This window comes from Leishmania braziliensis, chromosome 15, assembly GCF_000002845.2.
Source record: "Leishmania braziliensis MHOM/BR/75/M2904 complete genome, chromosome 15".
NCBI classification, from domain to species: domain Eukaryota; phylum Euglenozoa; class Kinetoplastea; order Trypanosomatida; family Trypanosomatidae; genus Leishmania; species Leishmania braziliensis.
Genome location: NC_009307.2, coordinates 174,315 through 186,978, shown reverse-complemented (window position 1 = coordinate 186,978; position 12,664 = coordinate 174,315). Strand labels below are relative to the sequence as shown.

Below are 12,664 nucleotides of genomic sequence, written 5' to 3'. Positions count from 1 at the left end.
GGCTTCAGACGCTTCAGGGCTTGCCTGAAGTCCTTGCGTTGCACCGGTCGGAGATCGGCAGCTGCCACGGCGCTGAGCTGCATGACCGATACCTCACGAAGGGGCCCCATGGCGGCTTCCCTGCACAGCTGTTTGAGGTCGGCGCCGGAGTAGCCCTCAGTGCTGCACACGAGACTGTCCAGGTCGGCGTCGGTAAGTGTATGCGTGACTCGAGCTGCTACTGTTGTGGTGGGGGAGCTGGCAGCCTCACCAGCATTTCGAGCGTCGCCTGTCTCGTCTGCTTCACCCGGAGCAAGCGACTTGAAAAGGCGTTGAATCAGCTCCCGTCGAGCCGCCTTGTCCGGCAGCGGGATGTAGAGCCGCTTCTCCATGCGCCGCCTTGCGGCTTCATCCAGCTCGTCGGGTCGGTTTGTTGCCCCGATCAGGAGTACTCTGTCGCCGCGGTCGGTCGCCACACCGTCTAGCTGGACCAAAAACTCTGTTTTGACTCGCCGTGCCGAGTCCGCCTCCCCCTCGCCGCGCATGGACAGAAGCGAGTCGATTTCGTCAATGAAGATGACGCTCGGCTGCTTCACAGTTGCGACGGCGAAGAGGCAGCGCACGAGCTTCTCGCCATCGCCGACCCACTTCGACATGAGCGATGAGGAAGAAATGTTCAGGAAGGTACACGCCGCGCGGTTGGCGATGGCGCGGGCAATCATCGTCTTTCCAGTGCCGGGTGGGCCGAAGAGTAGCAGTCCGCGCGGTGGGTCGCGCAGTCCTACAAACAGGTCTGGGCGGCGCAGCGGCCACACGATTGCCTCCTCCACACTCGCCTTGGCGTGCTGCAGGCCTGCGATGTCGTCCCAGCCCACCTGTCGCGCACCAGCGCCGTGCTCCAGTATTTCCATTGCGACCTGCGTCACGAGCTTCGGGTCGAGCGGCAGGAGGATCGGTGGGACAGAGCCGTCTGGCAGCAGCAGGGAGGCCGGGTAGCCTCCACTGTCGTCGTCCCCATCGCCTTGGTTGTGGCTCGCGGTGGCGGCGCTTCCCGTGCCGCGGACCCCGCCAGCGCCACTTGCCGACCCAGTTGCTCGGTTTGTGCCACCGGTGGTCTTGCCTGCAGAAGGCGCCGTAATGCTGTTCAGCGCAGTGTGTACATCAGTTGCGCCTGCTGGCGCCTTGGGCTGCTGTTGGTGGTACGGAGGCTGAAAGCCGGTGTTTCGCCGCAGCCCGAGGGCTGGAGACCGCTTGCTGAGATACGCGGAGCACATGGCACGTCCTTGCCGGACGTCTGCCAGGAGCTGCTCACCAGCTGTAACGAAGCTGCCAACAGTCGCGGATGGGCTGCTGCTGTTCAGCGCCAGGTAGCCTTCACCACTTGGTGTTACCGTTGGGGCACGTGAGTTCCTCTCATCCCCTCCCTCAATGACCCCGTTGACTCTGCTGCTGTGGCGCAGGTCGTACTCGTACGGTGGAGCTTTGGAGGGGGCAGCAGAGTACAGCTGCTGCGGCGGCGGTTGGTTCAGCCATGGTGAGCGCTTCGCAGCCGAGGTGGGTGGCAGAGGTTGCTGCTGTTGGTATTGCTGCGGTGTGGAGAGCCCACTACAGCTGATGAGTGCCGCGAGGGTCTTCTGGCGAAGCGGCCCAGACGGCGACACGATAGGAAGATCCTGTTGCGACTGCGGTGGTCCCTCGTGCGAGCGTGGCGTGCCGCCAACTATTCCGGCACGACTCTCAGTCATTTCAACCACATCACTCACGTCGCCGTCTACCCACTGCTGTGATCGCTGCTGCTGCTGGGACTTTGGTGCAACAGCTCCTCTGACAGTCGCGGTGCTGCCACTGCTCTCACCGATTCGCACTGTAAAAGAGAAGGCGGACTGGCGTGTGCGTGCCGCCGCGGCAAAGTGGTCGGCCGGCGCGACGGGCAAGGGCGGCGGCGGCGGCGACTGTGAGCGGCTACGCGACGAAGGAGTTCGTGAGCGTGGCCGTGAGGCGGCCGCCTGGGCACGGGCAGGGGTTGCCTGGAGGGGGAGGGGTGGGACAAGGGGGCTGGTGGCACTGCCGCTTTCAGCCCGAGCAATGTTGATGGCTGCATCGAGACGAGCCCTTTGAGGTACTTCGTCAGTGTGGTGTTCTGCAGGACTGCGAGGACGCCTCTGACACGGCGCGTTCCTTGCCGCTGGCAAGCCTGTGCGCGAGGGCTTTGTGTGTCTCCCTGCTCGTCCCTCGGACGAGACGTCGCTGTTCTTGCCCATGCCTGCCGCGTCCAGGAGCTGCCGCAGCTTGTCTGGCGCTCCCGCCCACAAGGCAGCAGCCATGCGCTCTGTGTCGTCGTCATCATCTGCTGCCACCGGTTTGTCACTCGGAGAGAGGCACTGCAGCTGGGCAGCAGCGAGAGTGCGCAGCTTTGGGCAGTCTCCGCGTGAGGAGCACCACAGGCGAAGTACAGACCCCCACAAGGTACACGCTGGAAGCCCGTCCCTCACGATTGACAGCTCGGCATCGTCCCGGGACGCTTCACAGAGGACTCCCGAGGTAGAGAACAGAGTAGTGACCCCAGCACCACTGCGCTGCGAGCCGGCTAACGCAGTAGCTGCCAAGGGTTGGGAGTAGCGCATGCAGACCTCCGCGACTTGATAGCGCATGGGTGGTCCAGCGGCGGCGACGCGAGCGTCGCCGCCCGGCCCCGCACGTTTGCCTTGGATATCTCTGTCTTCCTCTACCTTACTGTCTAAGGCCCGCTGACGTCGGTTGATGTGACATAGATGTGGGAACACCCAGCCAAGCTTGTCGGTGGTGTGGGGCGCGGCAGCGGAGGAGAGGCTGTATTCCTGTGCCTCCCCCTGCATGGCGTCGGCCTGCCGCCTAATGGAGCGAAGGGTGTCAAACATGCGTTTGCCTGTGAGGTGTCCACTCGCGCGCGCGCGTGGTTTGTGTATGCGCTGTCGAAGTACTCTGCGACTGGGCGGCTTCTCTATGATGCGCTGCCGCTGCTGTCGTAGCCGTTCTCACGGGGTGTGCTTTGCTTCTTCTGTAGTCGAATCAGCTAAGCACGCGTGCATATGGGCGGTCATCTGCACGGTGGGGTGTGTGGCGGGAAGGGGGGAGGCGATGGTGTGATGCCGCCACAGAGAGAAGCAGAGAAGCGCGCGAGGGAGGGATGGAGGGAGAGTGCACGCAGGCGGAGAAGGAGCAGCAGAGGAAGGAGGAGGGGGGGGGTCAGTGCGATTCATCACTGTGGCGGGCAAACGGGTGATGCCTAGGGCCGTTAAGTCAGTGCACACGCCCGTTTCGGCAGCCGTGTGTGTGTCCCCTAACAACCCTCTGTCACCTGTCGCTCTTGCGCTGCAGGAGAGGAGGTGATGTGCACGGAGTGGGAGACAGGGGAAAAAATGCAAGCGAGCGCAGGGCCTCCCTGTCACCCCGAACAACGACACACTGAGCAGACTTGCGCTGCACGAATGAGGGAAAGAAGCGAACGCACCCGCACGCGCACATGATAGATCCGCTCCCCCCACCCCCCGCAGCGACAGTGGCGGTGGAAGAAAGAGAGGAGGGGGACGTAGGGGAGTCGTGGAGGGCGTGAGGTTGTGCGTGTGCGTAATGGCTGTGGCTGCAGTAGGTGGAGTTTTCGACTCTCTTCGTCGTCGTCGTGCTTCTCCCCTTCACTCCCTCGATCCTCGGCTGCGCTGCTACCGCGTCAGTGCTGCACCTATGAAAGCGCACCTGTCGTGCTCGCCTCGGTGTGTACGTGTGTTGAGGGCGGACGACAAGGGAAGATGCGTGGAAGCATTGCTTCCCACCACACCAGGAGGCCCACTACTCTCAGCACGTACCAGAGCGCCCATGAACCTTCCCGAAGCTGCACCCGGGCCTTGTGCATGGCCCTGTCGGCGTTGTTGCAGCCATCTGCCGCAGCAGCCGTGCTTGCAACATCAACCACGCACTGCTTGATCATCTCGTCACGATGTATCGTAGCCTCCGCTGCTGCAGTCACGACTTCCACTGCCCATGGCGACATTTCTGACCTGGTCGGGGCAGTAAAGGCTGCAGGAGCAGCGGTCGTCGCTATCAACGACTCCAGCGCAGCTTCTAGGCCTGCTACGACGCCGGCGTGCACTTCGCGAACACCGAAGAGGGGGCCGCTGCGTGATAGAGTCTGCCTGAGGAAGGTGCCCAGCGCGACCGTCGTCCGTCGCGCCTCGCTCACGGGCTCGCACTCCATTGTGGTTGTGGGACTGCGCCCACCTGGCGGCTGCTTAGCCCCGGCCAACTTCTCCGTCGCCGACGCCCACGCCTGGTGCCACATGGCAGGGAGCGCCACAGAAATGCTTTGCCACATCGCTAGGACATGCTGCCCAGCCTGTTGGCGTTGGTCACCCCCTAGTCCAACCCCGTCGTCTACCCGCGCCGCTCCCATTTGTGTGTGTGCAGCCAACATGCGCACCACCGTGCTGTAGCTTCTCACAGCGTCGCCGTCGCGGTCAGGGGAGTCCGCACTCGAGGCCGCATTCTTCCTCGCCGTATCCAAGAGCTGCCGTGCGACGTGAAGCGGCTCCGTGACCGTTGCGCAGGGAAGTACGGCGTTGCCGTTCGCCTCCGCAAGCACGGGAGAGTCGCCCTCGCACGCGTGATAAATTTGCATCAGCAGCGCCTGGACTGCATGCACCCAACTTTGCCTTTCTACAGAGCGTTCTGCCTCCCAAGCAAAGCGGTGGCGCGCCGCCGTGCCGGCTGCGAGTGCAACAGCCGCAGCGTCATCTTGGTCGGCCGTGCGTACGCCGGCGCACGGTGTAGGTGGCAGTGCCGCGTGTGGGGGGATGACGGGGGAGAGGAGGGCGACGGCACCAACGCCCTTTTTTCTCCGCTTCGTGCGATCGACGGCCGCCCCCTCTGCGCCGCTTCCGCTGCCCGATGTCGCGTGCGCGCTGCGAAGGCCTCGAATGCCACTGTGAAAGGCGGCCGGCGCAGGGGAGCAGTCCGCTGGAGGGCTTGTCTGAGAAAACTCACAGAGTTGCGTCGGTGCAGGAGGCCCACCGGCTGCAGCCATTACAACGGAAGTACTTACCAAGGCGGAGGCACTGACATGCTGAGGCGGTGTGCTGGCGGATGGCAAAACACACGGAGATGTGTAGGTGAGCTCTTGCGCCACCGACTGTGGAGTTTGACCATGCCGAGGGTATGCTAAGGCCACGTCGGAGACAAAGACGTCATCACTGCCGGTGACGTGCGCCGTCCCCGCTTCTACCGGTACTTTTGCTCTTGGAAGCGCTGGGAGGGTCTGCTGCTCGAGCACTGCTGTTGGGCGTCCCCAGTCATCATCGTCACTCCAGTCTTCCATATTCATATGCACGCTGCGGGCAAGCGGTGAGGCATCGCTGGCATGAGGATGACACGATCCCGCCAATACGCCGTGGCGCTGACGGACCTGCGTCATACCAGGCAAGTTCGATCGACGGTTGCTCTGACCCACCACCAACGTATGCGCATGCTGTTCCTGACAGTTTTCTTTGGTTGCCCGGCCTTTATCGATGATTGTGTGACTGCTGCTGAGCGGCAGTTCAGGCGATGCGGTGTTGTCACCGTGATCGTTGGCGCTGTCGCTCTTCTTATGAAGTTGGTAGTGACGGGCCGAGTCCGCGTTAGGAGAACCGTCGCTACCACCGTGTGCGGAAGAGAAGAGTGACCGCAGGGGCCACTTGCGGCTGGTGCGAGGGGCTGCTGGAGCGGCTGTGGTTTTGCTGTTCGTCAGATGTGCCACGGGATCGTTGCCGGGCTGGATGGTGCACCCAGTGCTGCCTCCGCCGCCTTCCAGTCTCTCTGCCGAGGCGGATCTAGGGGAAGCAGAGTTAGTGCTGCGACGCCACATGAGCACGAAAGGGTGCTGGTAGACGTGTGTAGGTAAGTGTTTAGGTCAGTACGCGAAGTACCCATGTAGGAGGGCGAGTTGTTCAGCTGGCTTGGCACACGTGCTGATGCGGAGGCCAGGCGGAAAGGCAAAGAGGATGGAGAGGGGGAGGGAGGCAGTGGGGAAGTTGCGCCAGGTGAGGGGCAAGCTGCGCTACACAGACGTCATGGACGCCAGCGGCGTCGTCGGCGTCATTGCCGTTTCGGGCCAGTTGATTTTGTTTTCGTTGGCGGACCATTTTTTTGGGGAGGACTACGACCGCTGCTCGCCATGTGCGGACACGCATGTCCACGCTAACACGCAGAGAGAGAGAGAGAGAAGTACCCATCACAGGAGGACGGGAGGAGCGATGGCGGCAAATGAAAGGGGCAACGCGCGGCAAGAGCGACGAGCGACACATCCGACAGAATAAGGGGAAAGGAGCTCAAGGACGCACAAGAGCACCACAGTAGACTGCCCCACCACACGCGCGTGCCGCTCTTCACGCCTCTGGCTGCGGAGAACTTTCGGCTGGTTCGCTCATGCGCCCGGAACTGGGCCGACCCTGTACGAACCAGCCGCCCATCGCAGCGGCGGCGTCGCCCTCGGGAGCCCTCACATGACTACGTGCCGAGATGAATGGAGTGTAGGCACTACCGTGTTGGTGCTGCAACGTGCGGGGAGCCTCACTTCCGTCGTGGCGTGGTTGCGGCTCCGAAGAGGGACGCCGCGACTCGATGCCGCGTGGTGTGATTGTCAGCGTGGCTGCCGCTCGTGCGTCTGGAGAAGCTGCCGAAGACAAGGCGGCGGCGAAGGTTCGCTCCGGCAGGGCGCTGCTGCCGACGGTGCTGAGGCGCCCGCGACGGCCACCGCCGGCTCGCAGAGACGCTGACGGAGGCTCTGGGCGGCGTGGAGGGTTGGCGGCAGCGCCGTGTACTTCCGCTCCCGCTGCTGCCGCTATGGTTGCGCGCGTCATCACGTCGTGCTGATCGAAAGCGCTATCCTGCCTCATGAGCTCCTGCAGCGCCACTGCCTTGTAGAACTTGGTGAAGTCGCTGAAGTCCACGAGCGTCGGCAGCACGGCGCCGCGCGGTACGCCAGGAAAGAGCAGCCGCTCCACATCCATGCGGCTCATGTGCTTCTCTTCGCCCAGCGTGAGCATGATGAAGTCTGTCGTGTCAGTGCGGTCTAGCACGCCAAAGTGATCGACGTCGACGCCGTCGAAGAAGAACCGCAGTGTCTCGACGTCCTCCATGCCCATGGGGATGTCTGAGGTCTTTGCCTTCTTCATTCGCACTATCATGCGCTTGATTAGTCGCTCCGACTCCTGCATGCACTGCGCAACGAAGGACAGGCGCTGCTGCTTGTCGAGGAACCGATTCTTCTTCTTCACCCGCGCGGCAAGGATTGCGTCCAGTAGCTGTTGATCTTCCGGGTTCTCCATGAGTTCTTGGGCATCCTTCACCGGCAGCGTCAGATCGCCACCACCAGCTTGCAGCTCTGTCGACCCGACAGCCGGCTCAGCGGCGTTGCGCGTCGTCTCAACAGTGGCGCGAACCCGGTTCACGTAGTGTGTCGCCCGGCGTCCCTCGGCAGCGGCTGCCTTGATGCGCGCCAGCTTATCCACGATGTCCCACATCTGCTGCTGGACATGCACGCTCTCCTGGTACGCCCCGCCACGTGCGTGGCGCTGGAACTTTGCGTCATTTGTGAAGCCTATCTCTGTCAGCGCATACCCGCATGGGAGCGTCTCGAGGAAGGGGAACTTGGCAAACAAAGCCTCGTTGGCAGCTTGCTTGCGTGTGGACCACGCAGTGAGGTAGTTGATGATACGGTGCGAAGAGGCGGCGCTGTCCACCAACTGACGCAGCCCACTGTCCTCGTCTAACTCCTCCTCTGTGAGGCGTGCCCAGCGCAAAGGAAGTCTCCGCGGGTTCTCGACACGGTCACTCCTGGTAGCCACCTGCAGCCGGCGAGACTGACGCACTGCTCGGATGTTGGCGGACGTCGCCGCGGGAGGCTCGATCGGCGCCTTCGATCGCTGTACGATCCATATCTGCAGCAGCGCCTCCAGTTCACGCAGCCGCGCCGAGAGTAGCGCACTCACTCCGGTTCCGTTGGCTGCGTAGCGACTGAGATCGCAGTGCTCGAAGATGTACCTCATTGGCTCTGCAGCGGCCTCCATCGCTTCCTGCGTCACCACCTGCGCTAGAAGTGGCTGCGCTTCGCGAAGTGCACGTTGCACCAGAGCCACCTCGGCCGCCTTCTGCGCTGCCTCCTCATCATCTTCCGGCAACAACGCATCAAATGAGTAGGCACGATAGCGACTTGCCGAAGAAGGCGTAGCGCCTTGCGGTGCTGCGGACACCTTCCTAGTGCATCTAGCAGGCTCCGCAGAGGCGCCTTTGCTCGGTGCCGCGCTTCGACGACGACGGCAATCGGCCGGGGACGCGATCTGCTCTTCCAACACCGAGGTGTGAATCTCACGAACCTCCTCCTCTTCCACCTGCGAGATGCTGATGCGAGAGCGCTGCGCGCTGGGCGGGCGAGAGACGCGTTGCTTCGACTTACTCCGTGGGGTGCTTGTGGGGCCTTGGTCTCGCTGCTGTTGTTCTAGCTGTGGCCTGCGAGCTGATGTCATCGCCACGACTGCGGTATCGCGCGGGGTCTGCTGCTGCTGCTGCTGCTGATCGCTCTCCTGCTCACGTAGTAGCCCCACGGTAACCTCCGGCTCCTCACCCGCAGCGGGAAGCACACATGAGCCCATGCGCGAAGAGCTGAGCTTCCGCGATTTGGTTCGCACAGGCAGCTCCAGGTTCGCTCTGTCAGATCTCGCATCGCGTGTGCTTGACATGGCCGTGGACGCTCGCGTCTTGGCGGCACGCGCCGCGAGCTGCGGTTTTGTTGGCAACTGTCGCGCGTGCCTCTTCCACTGTTGCTGCTGAGGTGGATGTGGAGTGCGGTGTCGACCTCCGCTAGCTTGTCTGTTGGCGCCACCGGCGCTCGTATCAGACACATCTGAACGATGCGGTTCGACAGCCAGGTAGGTGTCGGAACTGATCTCGTCCAAGTCGTGCTCGACCATCTCTCCGGGAGTCTCGTCGGGGATCGCTTGGGCTGAGGTGGTGGTCGTGCGGCGCGCACGCAAGCGCTTCTTAAGCACTCGCTTTTTCCCTTTACGTGGATCCGTTGCACCACCTCGTGGTGAGAGACCTGCGGCATCGCTGTTCGATGCCCCCGCCGTCCCCACTGGCGGAGCAGGCGTCACACGAGGGGGAGGGACAACGGCAGAGGCAAACCTGCTCTCTGGCCTTGCCGCCCCTGGGGTCACCGATGCCAACCCGTCAGCTGGCACAATCGTGCCGTCGCCTAGCATTGCGCATGCCTCGTTGTAGGGTACACTCTCGGCAGCGTTGCTGCCGAGCCGGTGCCGGCTTCCAGGCAGCGAGCGCTGCCGGCGCTGCTGTTTCTGCGGCGTTTGCTGCTGTGACGCCAGCTGACTGCCTTGCGGGTGGTCCGATGGAGGCGGCATTGGCAACGGCCCATTTGGCGCCGTTAGGATGTCGCTCGGCACGGTGGAGCAGGGTAGGCTTGTGTGAAACTCATCTTCCTTAATCTCTGCGAACACGTTATCGGGAATCACATCAACGTACAACTTTGTCCAGCTCATGCTGCGTTTTCTGCGCTCGCGCGGCTTGCGCGTCCTCGACACGCGTCCACCGCTAGTGCTTGCTGGATCACTCGCCTCCGTGGCGTCTTCTGGTATGTCGCTGAACGACACCAAGCGACGTTGACGATGACGCAGGCGCAGCTGGTGTTTCCACCGCTTTGTCAGTTCCTCTCCGCTGAGCTGGCGCAGCGGCTTTTGCGCAGACACCTCACACGCTCTCTGGGCCTCAAGCACGTACGTTTCGTCCTCGATAAGCTCAACGCTTCGCTTGAGCTCCTCCGTCTCGAGCGACTCCATCAGCTCCAGCTGGTTGAACGTGGCTAACAATGACTGCCGCTGCGCCTCCAGCTGCTGAAAGGCGGCGTCGCGCCGCAGCGCCGGGTTCACGTCCCGCACGCTCCACGGGAATCGTCGCCGCAGCGCTGTCAGCTCCTGCACCATGTCCTCCGACGCGCTGACGAATGCCATCGACAGACCGGCCAACAGCTCTCGATCTTCGACAGTGGCTGGTGGGGGGACGCCGTTCTTATGCTCTGCCACCAACACATCGCGCGTCTTCACCAGTAGGTTATGCAGATCCAGCAGCGATACTGTTGCTGGCACCACGTCCATGACCTGCAGCTGGTTCAGTCGGTTCGCCATCGCTGCATTCACGTCGATGATGCGCAGCGCCTGTTCCTCGGCACACTCGCGGAGGAGGTCCTCGTAAATCCGCAGCTTCTCCCGATCGATCGTCTCGGCCGCCAAGACCGTGCGCCACTTCCGCATATAAGACAGAAAAATGGAGTCATCCGAGAGGGGCAGGTGTCGCAGCGGCACCCCGTGCACGTCGTTCATGTCCAGGAATGGATGACGCGAGCGTACGGCCTCGTCCTCGTCCGCCTTGCACACGCGTCGCGCTTTCACCCGCTCCGACGCCTCAAAGTACAGCCCCAGTAGCGCCTCGTCGCTGGCCGCTGCAGTGTCGCCGCTCCCAGGGAAGTCGATATCGCAAATCAGTACACCACCGATACGCCGTGGCAGGAAAGGATGCTGCTGACGGCAGCGCTCCGTCTTCATGTGCTTCTCCTCCACCAGGTGCATTACACGCGAGAGAAGGGCTTCTTCCGCGGCCGCCACCACCTCCGGTGGAGCGATGCCCTTTCGCGCCAGCTCCAGCTCTGTTGCCATGGTAGAGAAGGGGACATCCGTGAACGCGTCAATTTCGCCGAGATGAATGCCTGGGAACGGTTCGACAGGCAAAAAAGGAAATCGATCGGCGAGGCTTTCAAGGTCCATCATATTGGCAAACTCCCACTCCGCCTCCTCCTCGGTGCGGCGCATCACCCACTCGCGCATCCGCTTCTCCAGCTGCTTCTGCGTCACTGTCTTTGCATGCGGGCGCGGCGAGCTGAGGCTGCTGTTGCTGACGATGCTGCTGACGCGACTGCGCCGTCCAGCCTTTGGGGTTGCGTTGTTGGTCATCGTTGACGAGGCGTCATCCTCGACTGCGGTGCCGCGCAGTGTCGCGTACTCACTGTAGAGCCTCTGGAAGAGTGCGTCGTGCTCCAGCTGCAAGCGCTGGAGCGGTACAGGGAGCTCTTGAGCATCGAGGAAGGGGTAGGCGTCACGCAAGTGGTTTTCTGTCGCTACATGAGCCGCCACGCGCTCGCTCATGCGAATCCGCATTGCCTCCTCACGGTCCTTCACACTCTTTAGCTTTGCACGCAGGGGCCCAATGAGGTCCTCGCGCTGCAATGCCAGCCTCATGAACTCCGGATCGGTCTCTAATCCTAGATCCTCCACAGGCACGCCGTTTATCACGGCCGGCAGGAAGGGGTACCTCGCGCACAGGTCACTTGGCGGCTGTAGGAGGCGATCACGCTCCGCAGCCAGACGCATGAACTCGTCGTCTTCGTCCAGCCGCAGCTCTGAGAGTGGCACACTCGTCAGGTAGCGCGTCTGCAAGAACGGATACCGTCTCAGGATGGCGTTGTCACGGCGCTGCCGACTCCGCTGCAGTCGTGCTGCGTCTCCGGTAAGCTGACGCAATCGCCGCTTCAGCAACTCGGAGACGCAACGAGCACCGCTGCGGTACCCAGTCGACATCAGTGTTGCCTTCTGGCGCTGCAAGTACAAGAACTGGGAGTCCTTGCAGGCCTTGGCATGTGCGGTCTGAGCGTGTGAGGCGTACGTGTCTTCCTCCACCCACGAGTCCACGTCATCGTTGCCCACAACGTTGCTGTCATTCTCAGGAAAGTCGAAAAACGATGTCGTCACCTGACGGCGGGCCTGACGACGAGACCAGAGGCGGTGCTTGTACTGCGCCACGTCGGTGGCACGGCGCAGGCGGGCCACCTGCGACGACGGGTTTCGATGCGCTTTGGCAAGGCGCAGCTCTGCCTCGGCCACACAGTAGTTATTGAGGGCATCGGCCACACATCGGTCGTCGCCGATTAGAGCCACGCTGCGTGCCCACATCTCTTCCTCAACCTGGACCAGAGTAGGATCCTCTTCGTCCATGAAGGCTACCCAGTCCGCATACGCGCTACGCAGTGTTGCAAGGTAGTCGTCCAGCGAAATGGAGGGGTTAACATCACGCACGCAGTTGGGGAAGCTGCGCCGCAGTCGATAGAGCTCACTCGCAATGTCCGCCTCTGCTTCCAGATAGGCACCCAGCAGTGCATTGCCTCGCCGCTTTATTGCCTTCTTTGCCACAGCCTCGTCCTCCGCATCGCAGTTGGGGTTCTCCATCACGTCTAGCCTCCACTCCACGATCTCTTCATCCTCTGGAATGTGCAGAGATGCAAAAACAACCCCGACAGAGCGGCGGTCTCGCGGCAAGAAGCGCTTGCGACCCTTCATCTCCGCCGCCACAACGCGGGACGCCAGCTCGTCCACCCGCTTCTTCATATCTCCTTCCACCAATTCCACCACCGACACGTCAACCTTGGCAGCCCCCTTTAGACGAAGGCGCCGCCGCATCAAGCGCTGCAGCTTGCGATCCACCTCCACACCCACATCCCGCAGCGGCACCAACAGCACGTCGCTGTGGGCAAGATAAGAATGTCTAGCCCGGACTGCATAACTTTCTTCCATGCGAAACGAGTCAATTGCAATTACCTCCGCCGCAAGCTCGCGCG

General features: G+C 62.4%; 3 protein-coding genes across 3 annotated transcripts; all 3 read right to left on the bottom strand.

Annotated features, from left to right (window-relative positions):
• LBRM_15_0500 (katanin-like protein) lies at window positions 1-2,876 on the bottom strand (the record flags this gene model as incomplete). The annotated part of the gene is made up of 1 exon (XM_001563449.1): window positions 1-2,876. A coding segment is annotated over one exon (2,876 nt), but the record flags the coding sequence as incomplete, so codon positions are not given.
• An 821-nt stretch (window positions 2,877-3,697) lies between these two features.
• Window positions 3,698-5,854, bottom strand: LBRM_15_0490 (conserved hypothetical protein; the record flags this gene model as incomplete). The annotated part of the gene is made up of 1 exon (XM_001563448.1): window positions 3,698-5,854. The coding sequence occupies one exon, from the start codon at window positions 5,852-5,854 to the stop codon at window positions 3,698-3,700; it is 2,157 nt and encodes a 718-aa protein (XP_001563498.1).
• A 520-nt stretch (window positions 5,855-6,374) lies between these two features.
• On the bottom strand, window positions 6,375-12,620 carry LBRM_15_0480 (hypothetical protein; the record flags this gene model as incomplete). Its single annotated transcript, XM_001563447.2, has 1 exon — window positions 6,375-12,620. The coding sequence occupies one exon, from the start codon at window positions 12,618-12,620 to the stop codon at window positions 6,375-6,377; it is 6,246 nt and encodes a 2,081-aa protein (XP_001563497.1).
• Window positions 12,621-12,664: the final 44 nt, after the last annotated feature.